Raw genomic sequence first — 12,141 nt, 5'->3', positions numbered from 1 at the left:
AAGAAAAAAGAAAAAGTTCAAAATGAATAAATGACTTGATTAGGAGACACAACATTGGAGAGATTAAACCAGCTTAGACTGGTCTATTTGTAACTTAGCATATTCTCTGGCCATATACAACAACCCAGTACAGGAAATCATTCTCGTTCAGTGTATGATTAAATAGATAGATACGATTTTTTGCCTTATTCAGTTGTTCTCACCTTGTTTTTTGTATCAATAAACATTTATCAAAGGGTTAGAAAACTTTAAACTAACTGAAATCTCTCCACACTGTTGCCTCTCCTGTCCATTTATTTATTGATTTTAACGGTTCTTGAGATTGCACAAAGATGTCATGTAACACGCATGTCCTGTTCAATTGCCAATGCACATTATGCACTTTTGAAAGCCATTTTCCCTCACTTTAATATCTGTGTCGATTCTCACAAAGATATTCTATGTCTATGTGACATTTGAACATGTAGTCTCTATTGAAAGATGGACAGTGATTCTCCTGACAAGTGCTTTTTCTTTGGGGTATTTTTCTTAAATATTAGGCACACCAAATTCTTACCTAGTCAGTCATTATTACCCATAATTGTCATTTTGAATACAAACAAATCAGCTCTTAAAAGCATAATCTAATGTTAGTCTAGTCCCCTGTGCTTGCTGAGAGAATCCTGCCATCCTCTGTGCCTCTCTGTGTGTTTATGGGGGAATATGGCTCCACTTTTCAGTATGTGAGAGATCTGCATGCTCAGCTGCCTGCCTGAGAGCTGCGGCTCGGCTGCCTAACACAGTTAGTGAGCGTCTCCTGGCACGCTCTGCTCATCGCTAATCACTTATGGACAATGTCCTGACTGGGACGGTGGGGGAGGGGAGGGACGTGGAGGCAAATGGGGTGCAGGGAGGGGGGGGGGGTTGATGTAAAATGTTTTATATTACTCAAGCTTTTCATGGCTATGTTAAAGTAGTTGGGGGGTGGGCTGTAGTTTTAAGTATGCAAATGTTTGCTTTGGGGATTGTAGAAGTCATTGTGTGAGTCTGTGTGGCATATTTGTATGGAAGGCGTTCATTTTTATGAATCAGTTTTATTTAGGTATGTGGTCCAGGATGTCCCCAGCACTGCACATTTTAAGGGTGTGTTCACACGTGTCACACTTGGTTCAGTTGGTGCTAAATATTATTATTTAATATTATTTGTTTATTTTTTGTGGTTAAAAAAGGTTAAGTATTTAAAAAGTAGGTTAAGTATTTAATAAGTGTGAACGCTGTTATCCAAACCTTAGTGAACAAACAAGCAGACAAGAACCACTGTAAACATGAGCCTTTAGTTCACTTCCAAGGAAACTGGTGAGTTTTCACTGGAATATGAACAACACAAACAAAACCTAACTGAACAAAAAAAGTGGTTATAAAAAGGAAAAGAATACTTGAGCTTATTTTTTTATCTTGTGTGTTGGAAATACACCTTCTTGTGGCTGATTTTCAATTGTGTGAAGAATGGAGGAATTTATTGTACTGTACCATCATGTACACTGACATGGATAAGTTCTAATACAGTAAGTCATATTAATCAGCAAAGCCATTTTTTTTATCTCTTGTTGAGTCTTAAATGGATTTTTTAGACCAAATGTATCTTATTTAATATTATTTTTAACTTTTAGTTTGGACCAAAAAACCAGGGCAACAGAACTACAAGTGTGAACACACCCCAAGTACATTATACTCATAAAACAGTAGGTTAATTCTGAATTTTGTTTGCAGTGGTCATTATAGTGGCAATAGTGAAAGTAGCACGTCAAGACTATATCCGTACTTCACACCTACAGTTCATATTTTTGACTGTTACGCAACGTAGTACAGTCTAGTTCTTTATCTAATTCAGTAGGTAATTTTAGATGCTGTCCACATTGTACAGTGCTGGGGTAGTTTGGACCAGTGTATAGAACAATCTAATTAGATAAAAAAAAAATAAATAAATAAACTTATTAAAATAAAAAGAGGGGGGAGTTAAAGATTATATGGTTAATTGAAATTATTATATGCAAGGAGTAGCATTTGCTGTAGGCCACCAAAGAAAACAGTAATTTAAAGCTATTCGTGTTGAGAGCATGTCTAGTTAAGTCCTCTTCCCAAAACACATATTAATGAAGGGAAATAAGTTTACAAATCCAACAAAATTATTTGCAAGACTTAAAGTCTGCAACGTCTGATTATGATCATAATTTTGCTTATGGATTCATATTTATAAATAAACTGGCATACAGTATCAACAAGCTGTATGTTTGCTAAACATACGCATATGATCAGCAAGCTGTCACCCATTAAACTGCAGTTTTGAGATAAAGCCTTTAAAGAGACAATTCACCTAAACTTGACATTTCTACTATCATTTATTCACCCTTGAGATTTTGGTTTTGGCAGTTTTGGTAAACACAAAAGAAGATATTTTGAAGGATGTTGAAAACCTATAACCATTTACAGTATTTGTTGTTCCTACTATGGATGTCAATGGTTACAAGTAACCAGTGTGAAAATACAGTAACTGGTTTGGAACAAGTCAAGGGTGAGTAAATGATGGCAAAATTGTCATTTTTGCATGAACTATACCTTTAATATTAAATAATTTAAAGGTTTGCCTTCCAGTTTGCAAGTTAAAGAGAATAGTATTCTGGTTTTGTTTAAAAAAAATATTGCTTTATGTTAAACACTAGTTTTGATTATATCAGACTAATCAGACAATAGTGTATGTGCAAAAATTGGAATATAAATGAATAATATTTGACCATAAAGGACAATAATGCCCGTCAGCAGCTTTATATAAAGCAAGTTGACCTTTTTTAATACTTAAAAAAAATACCTTGGGTTTGAATTAGGAAATGCAACCTTTATGGTTTGCTAATTCGGGCCTAAACAAATTGCAAATAAAATAAAAAGTCAAAATGTGAGACTTTAAATATTAGCACTAGTCCGTGGCCTGAATCTGCCGGCAGTGTGGGAAATTAGCAAAAAGTCAATCTGAATGATAGAAACAAACCAGGAAACATGTTTAACGTTAAGACATGCGCTTCAAGCAGTTTTCTTGGGTGGCCATCTGATTGGAGTTTGAATAAGATATAGTCCAATTTTTATTCATGATTGACCACTTGAGAAGTGCACGCAGTTTCAGTCTTTAATTGTTGTGCCATGCAAATATGCAGCCATGATTGTGCGAGCGTTCGGATGTGTGTTTCTGTGTCTGGGGGCAATTTCCAGTCTCTTACACTGTATCACCCTGTCTGTCCTACTCTGCTCTAGGTGGTAGTCAACGCCTTGGTGGGTGCCATCCCCTCCATTATGAATGTGTTGCTGGTTTGCCTCATCTTTTGGCTGATTTTCAGTATCATGGGTGTCAATATGTTTGCGGGAAAGTACTACTACTGCTACAACGAGACTGAAAAGGCATACTTTGAGCTAGATGTGGTCAACAACAAATCTGAGTGCTTTGCGTTAATTGAGCAAAACTACACTGAGGTGCGTTGGAAGAACGTCAAAATCAACTTTGACAACGTGGGTGCTGGTTACCTGGCTCTTCTGCAAGTGGTAAGACTGTCTCACAATTTTAGTTCCTATAAAGTTGGTATACTGGCTACAGAAAAAGCTTTGTGTTGAACAGCTAAATTAACATACTGATTCTCCCTATTAGGCAACCTTTAAAGGATGGATGGACATCATGTATGCAGCAGTTGACTCACGAAGGGTAATTTGTTTGTAGAGTTTTAAATGCCAATTAGTCGTGAGTAAGTGAGTTCCAAGCACCCATTTCAAATTTCATTCTCTTCTCAGGTGGAAGACCAGCCGAAGTATGAAGACAATATCTACATGTATATCTATTTTGTCATCTTCATTATATTTGGCTCTTTCTTCACCCTCAATCTCTTCATTGGTGTGATTATTGATAACTTCAACCAGCAGAAGAAAAAGATAAGTCTTCACTTTTTGCCTTCACTTTGCATTCTGTATAATTTTCACAGTCTCTTTTACTAGATTGTAACCAAATATTGTTTATGGCTATACTTTGGAGGTCAGGATATCTTCATGACTGAGGAACAGAAAAAGTACTACAATGCAATGAAAAAGCTTGGCTCAAAGAAACCTCAGAAGCCCATACCCAGACCCCAGGTGTGTACAGCACAGTTGAAAAGTGATTCTTTTCTCATTAAATTGACTTGAGTGGAGTTATAATATGTGATCTTTTTCTCTTGTTTAGAACAAGCTCCAGGGTATGGTGTTTGACTTTGTGACACAGCAGGTCTTTGATATTTCCATCATGATCCTCATCTGTTTGAACATGGTCACCATGATGGTTGAGACAGATGATCAATCACAGGAGACGGAAAACATTCTGTACTGGATCAACTTCATCTTTATTGTGGCCTTCACTTCAGAGTTTGTCCTGAAGCTCTTTGCGCTGCGTCATTATTACTTCACCAATGGCTGGAACATCTTTGACTGTGTTGTGGTCATTCTCTCTATCGTTGGTAGGTGAACATAGTTTCTTAACCTTCTTCATTTTGGCTTTGAAACAATACAAATTTAGCTTATGTTGTGTTCTGCTTGTTTCTTTTCCCCAAAAACAACAGGTATGTTCCTGGCTGATCTGATTGAGAAGTACTTTGTGTCACCAACATTGTTCAGGGTAATCCGTCTGGCTCGAATTGGACGTATTTTGCGTCTGATCAAAGGAGCAAAGGGCATTCGGACTTTACTGTTTGCCTTGATGATGTCACTGCCGGCCCTGTTCAATATTGGCCTTTTGCTGTTCTTGGTTATGTTCATTTTCTCTATTTTTGGCATGTCAAACTTTGCCTACGTGAAGCGGGAGTCTGGCATAGATGACATGTATAACTTTGAAACATTTGGCAATAGCATGATCTGCCTGTTCATGATAACCACCTCAGCCGGATGGGACGGCCTTCTCGCTCCCATTCTCAACTACCCGCCAGATTGTGAGCCAACTAAAGAAAATCCAGGTACTAGTGTTAAAGGTAACTGTGGAAACCCTTCGGTGGGCATCTTCTTCTTTGTCATGTATATTATTGTCTCGTTCCTCATCGTGGTGAACATGTACATCGCCATTATTCTGGAGAACTTCAGCGTCGCGACAGAGGAGAGTGCTGACCCTCTTTGCGAGGACGACTTTGAGTCCTTCTATGAGATCTGGGAAAAGTTTGATCCTACTGCCTCCCAGTTTATCACTTTTGCCAAGCTGGGTGATTTCGCCGACACTTTGGAGCACCCACTACGTGTTCCTAAGCCCAACACTATAGAGCTGATCGCCATGGACCTGCCAATGGTGAGCGGCGACCGCATTCACTGCCTAGACATCCTGTTTGCATTCACCAAACGCGTGCTGGGTGATAGCGGCGACCTGGACATGATGCGGCAACAGATGGAGGAGCGTTTTATTGCTGCCAATCCTTCCAAAGTGTCTTTTGAGCCCATCACTACCACCCTGCGCCGCAAACAGGAGCATATGTCTGCTGGAGTCATCCAGCGTGCTTTCCGTGCCCATCTGATTCGGAAAGGCTTCATCTGCAAGCGTTTACTCAGCAGCAGCAGGCTGGAGAATGGTGGTACTAATCAGGACAAGAAAGAGGGCACACCTTCCACTGCCTCACTGCCATCCTACGACAGTGTGACCAAACCTGAGAAGGAGAAGTTGGAGGAGAGTGACAGTAAGGGCAAAAAGGGCAAAAACCAAAAAGATGTCAAGGAATCCAAGTTTTAGGAACGATGGACACTGTCTAGTTGAGACTTAAACTATCTATTCCAACAAAATGTATAGAAGAAAATTTGCAACAAAAAACACTGATATCTTTGAGCAAAACAGTTGTTTACATACAACAAATGCACCGGTGCAACAGGAAAGCAGCTTGGTTTTTACAAGATTCAATGATGACCAAACCAACTTATGAGCTTACTGTCTTACATTTTGTGCTAAGTGACCAAGATTTTACTGTTCCAACTGCGGCCAAAAGGCACTTACAAGGACAAACTAAATAACAATCCATGGCAGAAATCTTTGATAGGGACCACCTGCCAATGGACAAACTAGTACAAAGCAAGCTCATAAGATGGCTTCCTTTGCACTCACATGTGTGTGGAGTTCAGCATTCCTCCGCTACGGACATCCCGTTCAAACACTACACTGCCGAAATCCGACGGAAACCTCCCACTCATCCCAGGAGGATTCTGGGACTTTGTATTTTAACCATAGGAGAACCAATAATAATGATGTTAACTCAATCATGTGGAGTGTCTGCCGAAAAAAACAAACAAAAAAAACAGAACATTATGCAAGGGTTTTCAGTTGTTGTGATGAATATTTCACCTTATTTGATCCACAGAAAGTAGGGGAAAACGTTCAGCCCATTCATCTCGTCATCATCTCTTTGTTATACTAAAAAAAAAAGACATTTTATACATGGGCTTTCACATCGATATTGGGTTAGGGAATCTATCAGGGTTTTGACTTGGGCTGATTAGGACTTACTCAGACCGAGTTCCTGGTAAATAAATAACTAATTGTGCTCGTTCAATGCATAGAAATGACTTGCATGGTGGCATGTTTTGATCAGGAATCATGCATGTATAATCATAGTCCACTTGACACTGCTACTCAAACCACATCAGTGGCTTGACCATACATTCGATGATGTCCACTAGTAATCAAATTGAATAGATATAGCTGGGAAATGATTGGTCAATAGCAACATATTTAACTTCTGGCTATGACAAGTATATTTATACTTACCCCACATGAAGCTTGCTTCCTGATTAACCAGTTTTTACACCATGCGTCATGTGTGTACTTTTAAGGTGGTCGATCAAAGTTATTCCTTTGTTTGGATATACAGTGTGGCAACTGCACATTCCTACACCCTTACGGGTGTTTCACTGCCCTGGACTTGAGGAGAAGTTGGGATGAAAATTTGGAGAACTCAATTTCATTCGAATCAAATCTTGGGTTCATAAACCTTGATTTGCTTTTTTGCACCAGCAATATTATTCAACTGCCCCTCGATGTGCAGCTGAGGCTCCAGTTGGGCCTTCACTAGGACTTCAAAAGGTACAGCCAAGCCACCATGCCATTTAAACCCTTACAATGCTTGGTCAGGCCTCAGCGGGAGGCGATCTCTTCAATTGTCTTCATGTCAGCACATTTTCATGTTTACCATTTTAAAGGGGTCGTCAGTTGCGTTAGCATCGTGTTGTGTCTTAAAAATGACGAGGAAAGCACCCGAGTAGCCATTTTGAATGCATCTTGTAGACATGATTAGCTTTCTCCCTGTTGAGTGACGGATGAGTATAGCTTGGGTTTTACATGTCATACACAGCAGGATACAAGGAGAGTGGACATTGAAGAATGAAGTATTGGGTACTTGTGTTGTCTGATAGCATGCAGTTTGTGTTAGCCATTGATGATGATGCTACAAATTGGTTTTTTCATGTGTCAAGTTGCTACCTCTTGAGCAAACTGCCATCCCTTTCTGCTCTGGGTGCAATGGAAATGTATTCGATTTGCAACAGAAGTCGTTTGTTTATCGTTTCATCACCCCTTGTTCAGTGAGAATGCTTATTCTGGTGTGGGCTAGCCCAGTGTCAGGGTCAGTAGATGTACGCCGCCAGAGCTGGAGTGCGGGAGAATCGCGCCAGTTTACAAACCCACTTCCTCTACTTCTCAGACCTGTAGGTCTGCTTACTGCCTGAGATCTCGAAATCCGTGGGGGTGCTGTGGACTTAAACCAAATGAAGCCTGGTGAAACACTTAGACTACCATGTAGTTTTCCTCCTACTCCCATTTTAGTTCAGATGTGAAATGATAAACCACTCTCACTCACTGTATGACAAGTTAATGTATCATTCAATGTACAGGAGGGGGCTATGATGTACATGGCACAATTGCTGAAAAAGAATGAACTTTTCGAGGAAAACTATAAGCATTGTAATATATTATTTTCTTTTAAATGGCATGCTTTGTTGTGGGTTTTGTAAATACAGAATTTTAAAGAACTACTGCTATTAATCTAATAATAAATTATAACGATGATATAGAATGGCTTCCAGCTGATGCCCTTGTCACATATTTTATTTTATTTTTTCCTTTTTTTTTTTTACTCGTTTCACTTTTATTAAAGGGAAATGAATGATAAAATGTATCAAAAATATTCTATTTGACAAAGAATATATGTATAATATATGTATAATATATATTATATATATATATATATATATATGAAATATATGTATGAAAGGATATACAAAAGGAGCACTGTAATATTTCATTTATATGCAACATGTCCAGTGGATGTCGAAAAAAGATGATGTTGGAGACAAAATCACGCACGTTTGTTATCAGCGCTGCTTGGATATTCTAACCTGATGCTGTATGACAAGAGGGTTATGCAACCAGCACACCTCTGTAACCTTGAGGTTTTATTGACACGCGTACAAACACACAGACACACACACATTTACACGTGAATGCACATATATGCGCCGTCCTGCCTATGGACATTGTGTGGTCACCCACCCGAGCCTAAAAGTCCAAAACAGTCACAGAGCAGTTGAAATATTTTATTCTTAAGGCCTCCCCGAACACTTCAGTGCCGCTGGTACTTACAGTATGGGCCTGAACAACAGTTTTGTATGCATTTCGTATCCGGTTTTTATGTGTTCAGTGATCTGTTTCTAGTGTTACTTCACTAATTGTCGTGTGCCTTTTTCTGAAATTTCTCCATGTTCCTACATTTTCTGAATTGCATTTCACTGCAGTTTTGGAGGATGGTGCCATATTTAACATGTAGTTGATAGTGGGGGAAAGACAGGAGAACACAAAATGGAGCACAGTGCAAATCAGGGACTATAGTCTGAAAAAGGCGTCTGGTGTGCTGCCAGAGGAACACTGAAACCAACCAAGAAAACAAGCCCACTTCTTCCAGATTTGATGTTACGAAATCTTCTGATGTTCTGTTTTCTGTATTTTGTGTATCATCCACTTGGCTTGTAAAAAAGAGAAAACACAAACAAAACAAGTATAGCTTGCCTTCAGACTTTTGTGTTGGTTTTTTTTGGGTTTGGTTTTTTCATCTTTGAAACTCACTTTTGTATCAGTATTCAGTTACTGGACTTCCATCTTTAGCATGACTAAAATGCTTTCCATTTTTGCTGAAAAGATTTCAAAAGTGCTTTTCAAACTGTTGTTTTGTTTGACACAGTGTTGTAGGAGGACATATAATGGTGTGTATGGCACAACCACTGGAACTCTTAGTAAGAACATATAAAAGATTGTCTTCATTTGAGCACGAAACTTTTTATTAACAATAAAGCAGCTTTCCAGTTGCACAGAGTCGTCACTCTTTTTGTTGAATGCACATTTAGCTCATGCATCACATAATTAGTCCTTAAGGACTGCAAAAGTATCTTCTCAGGAACACCACTATATTCAATCATTTTTCCTAGTCCCTTTATCTATCAGGGGTCGAATGAATCGTCAACTTATCCAGCATATGTTTTACACAAATGCCCTTCCAGCTGCAACCCAATACTGGGAAACATCCATACACACTCATTCAGACACATTCACTAGACAATTTTAGTTTATTCAATTCACCTGTATAGCATGTCTTTGGACTGTGACCCACGCAAACACAGGGACAGCATGCAAACTCCACAAAGAAATAAATGCCAACTGGCCCAGCTGGTACTCAAACCAGGGACCTTCTTGCTGTGAGGCGACAGTGCTAACCACTGTGTCACCCAACATAACTATATCTGTTTTAAAAACAACGTTGAAACTCATTGATTTCCACATGGAAACAATATTGAGATTTTCCAAACCCATTTAGTATCAAACCCATCATTTTGTGTGAATTCTGCCATTTAGAGTTTGACTATATTAAAATATACACTTTCAATTGAGGATAGGCATGAGATGCGCTAATAACATGGACTTCTAAACAAGCAATGAAAGCGCCCCTGTTCATCTAGTAAGTCATGGTTTAGCAGAGAGATCAATAGAAAGCTATTAGCTGTAAGCTTAAGTATCAATGACACTCATCTGACTTGCCTCCTCGTCTAACCTCAGGGGGTTTGCATCCCAACTACTAGCTCTTGGTTGAATTGATTTGTGCTTTTACCAGTGCAGCATTTGTCAAAGAATTACTTGAGTCTGTGAAGAAAATACAGTTGCTCTCATGTTCATTGTTGTGTGACCGTAGAGGAATATTTTGAATGCATATCATTCTTTTCCACACAAATATACTGTAAGTGATCGTTTACTCTAGACTTTGTTTGCTCACACTACATGTTGGTGAATTGATTTTGAGAACCGAATCACATTTATGAATGAATGATTATCAGTATGGGGGCTCAAAACGGCAAAAAATTCAAAACCACAACTAAATTATTTAATAGTTTATGTATAATTATCACCTCAGCTATGGTCTTGACTAACCTGAAAGCCTAAAATGATCTGTGATCTATATTTGGAAAGATTATAGGGTTGTCAAAAACGCATGGGTACTAATAGATCTCAGCAAGCTTTTTTGTTTTTAGAAGATGTCTGATAGACGTCTAAACTTAGTCGTCTTGGCTAAAACAAGGCTAAATTTGAGCTCTCAGTGAATATCTAATAGACGTCTAAGAATAGGCCAAAACTAGTCCTGAAATAAACAGAAATGAATGACTACTACACATATAAAGTCTTTCTAATCTGTTGATTTGACGACTGGTGTGGTTTATTTATGAACTAATTTCGAGAGGACCACGTGGTTATGATTAAACATGGCTGGTACCACATCAGCTCCGTATATTCACACCAATCAGATAAATACTGACACATTATAAATTACTAGTTTTCTACTCCAGTCATCTTTGTCTTGTCCCCGCTTCTACCCCTACTCCTCCCCTTCTCTAATAGGGTGGCCCAGTGGGTAGCACTGTTGCCTCACAGCAAGAACGCCGCTAGTTCGGCCCTCTTCGAGCCGGTCGGCGTTTCTGTGCGGAGTTTGCATGTTCTCCCCGTGTTTTGTGTGGGTTTTCCCTGGGTTCTCCAGTTTCCTCCCACTCTCCAAAGACTTATACCATAAGTAAATTGAATACTTCAAAATAACAGCCTAAGGCAACTAATAGCCAGATATATACCTACCTGAGCTCAAACTCCTCTCATCCTTCAAACGGGAGGGAGCCTCGGGCTCAAGGATAATCTGGGCTCAGGGCTCTCCATGGACAGCATGTCAAACACGCTTTATTATCAATCATCAGCTAAGTGGTAACTCTTGAAGTCTAGTTTTGGCCTACTCTTAGATGTCTATTAGATTTTCACTTAGCCTTGTTTTAGCCAAGCTGTTTACTTTAGATGTCTATTAGACGTCTATTAAACAAAATTGTTTGCTGGGAAATGTTTTAGTAGCATGTATTTTAAATGATCATTATCTTTAAAGTTTATCTAGAGAATTATGAACAACTAGATCATTCATTTGGCCTTTGAATTTTGTGGGACCTTGAAACCATAGATAACAAAGGGCTGCATCGAAAAATCACATATAATAATACAGTAGATGAGATGCAAGTATGTTTCACGAATCTATCTACTATGAACTAAATTGTGACACATGATAAACCATGTTATCACAGCCATGTGACCTAAGGCATCAGTTGTGTTACTTCTTTGCCATTCACAAATCTTCTATGGCTTCATGGGATAGTACTTGTTGGATGCACACTTCAGAATCTCCAAAGAAGTGGTAGCCTGCTTCAACTGGGTGTTTTACAGCTGCTTAAGTAATGAAACCTCTGTCATCATTTACTCTCGTGAAGGATCACATTTTAAATCTTTAAATTTATCTCTTCTGTTGAACATATTGAACACATAAGACATTTTGAAGAATAGTAGCTTATATTTTTTCCTACCACCCAGCAAACAATTTTGTGTTTAGTAGATGTCTAATAGTCATCTAAACGTAGACAGTTTGACAACAAGACTAAACTTGGGCTGTCAGTGAAAATCTAATAGACATCTAGGAATAGGCCAATATTAGACTAGCCGTCAAATTTGACAAATTAGACAGACTTTATATGTGTAGTCATTCATTTCTGTTTATTTGATGATAG

The 12,141-nt window shown here is 38.7% G+C and overlaps 1 protein-coding gene across 12 annotated transcripts in view; it reads left to right on the top strand.

Moving 5' to 3' along the window:
- scn8aa (sodium channel, voltage gated, type VIII, alpha subunit a) overlaps nucleotides 1-8,088 on the top strand; it is a 95,454-nt gene extending 87,366 nt beyond the window's left edge. For 10 of the 12 annotated variants that reach the window (XR_012398403.1, XR_012398401.1, XM_073938699.1 and 7 more), the window contains 6 exons: nucleotides 3,283-3,567; nucleotides 3,671-3,724; nucleotides 3,811-3,948; nucleotides 4,042-4,146; nucleotides 4,235-4,505; nucleotides 4,608-8,088. Coding sequence is in view for 9 of the 12 variants with exons in the window: in XM_073938699.1 (XP_073794800.1) it covers nucleotides 3,283-3,567; nucleotides 3,671-3,724; nucleotides 3,811-3,948; nucleotides 4,042-4,146; nucleotides 4,235-4,505; nucleotides 4,608-5,755 (2,001 nt within the window). In the remaining 3 variants the exon portion in view is untranslated. 12 annotated transcript variants of the gene reach the window in all.
- The last annotated feature ends 4,053 nt before the right edge of the window (nucleotides 8,089-12,141 follow it).

This window comes from Danio rerio, chromosome 23 (assembly GCF_049306965.1).
Source record: "Danio rerio strain Tuebingen ecotype United States chromosome 23, GRCz12tu, whole genome shotgun sequence".
In the NCBI taxonomy this organism is placed as follows: Eukaryota; Metazoa; Chordata; class Actinopteri; order Cypriniformes; family Danionidae; genus Danio; species Danio rerio.
This window is presented reverse-complemented; position numbering and strand designations above follow the sequence as displayed.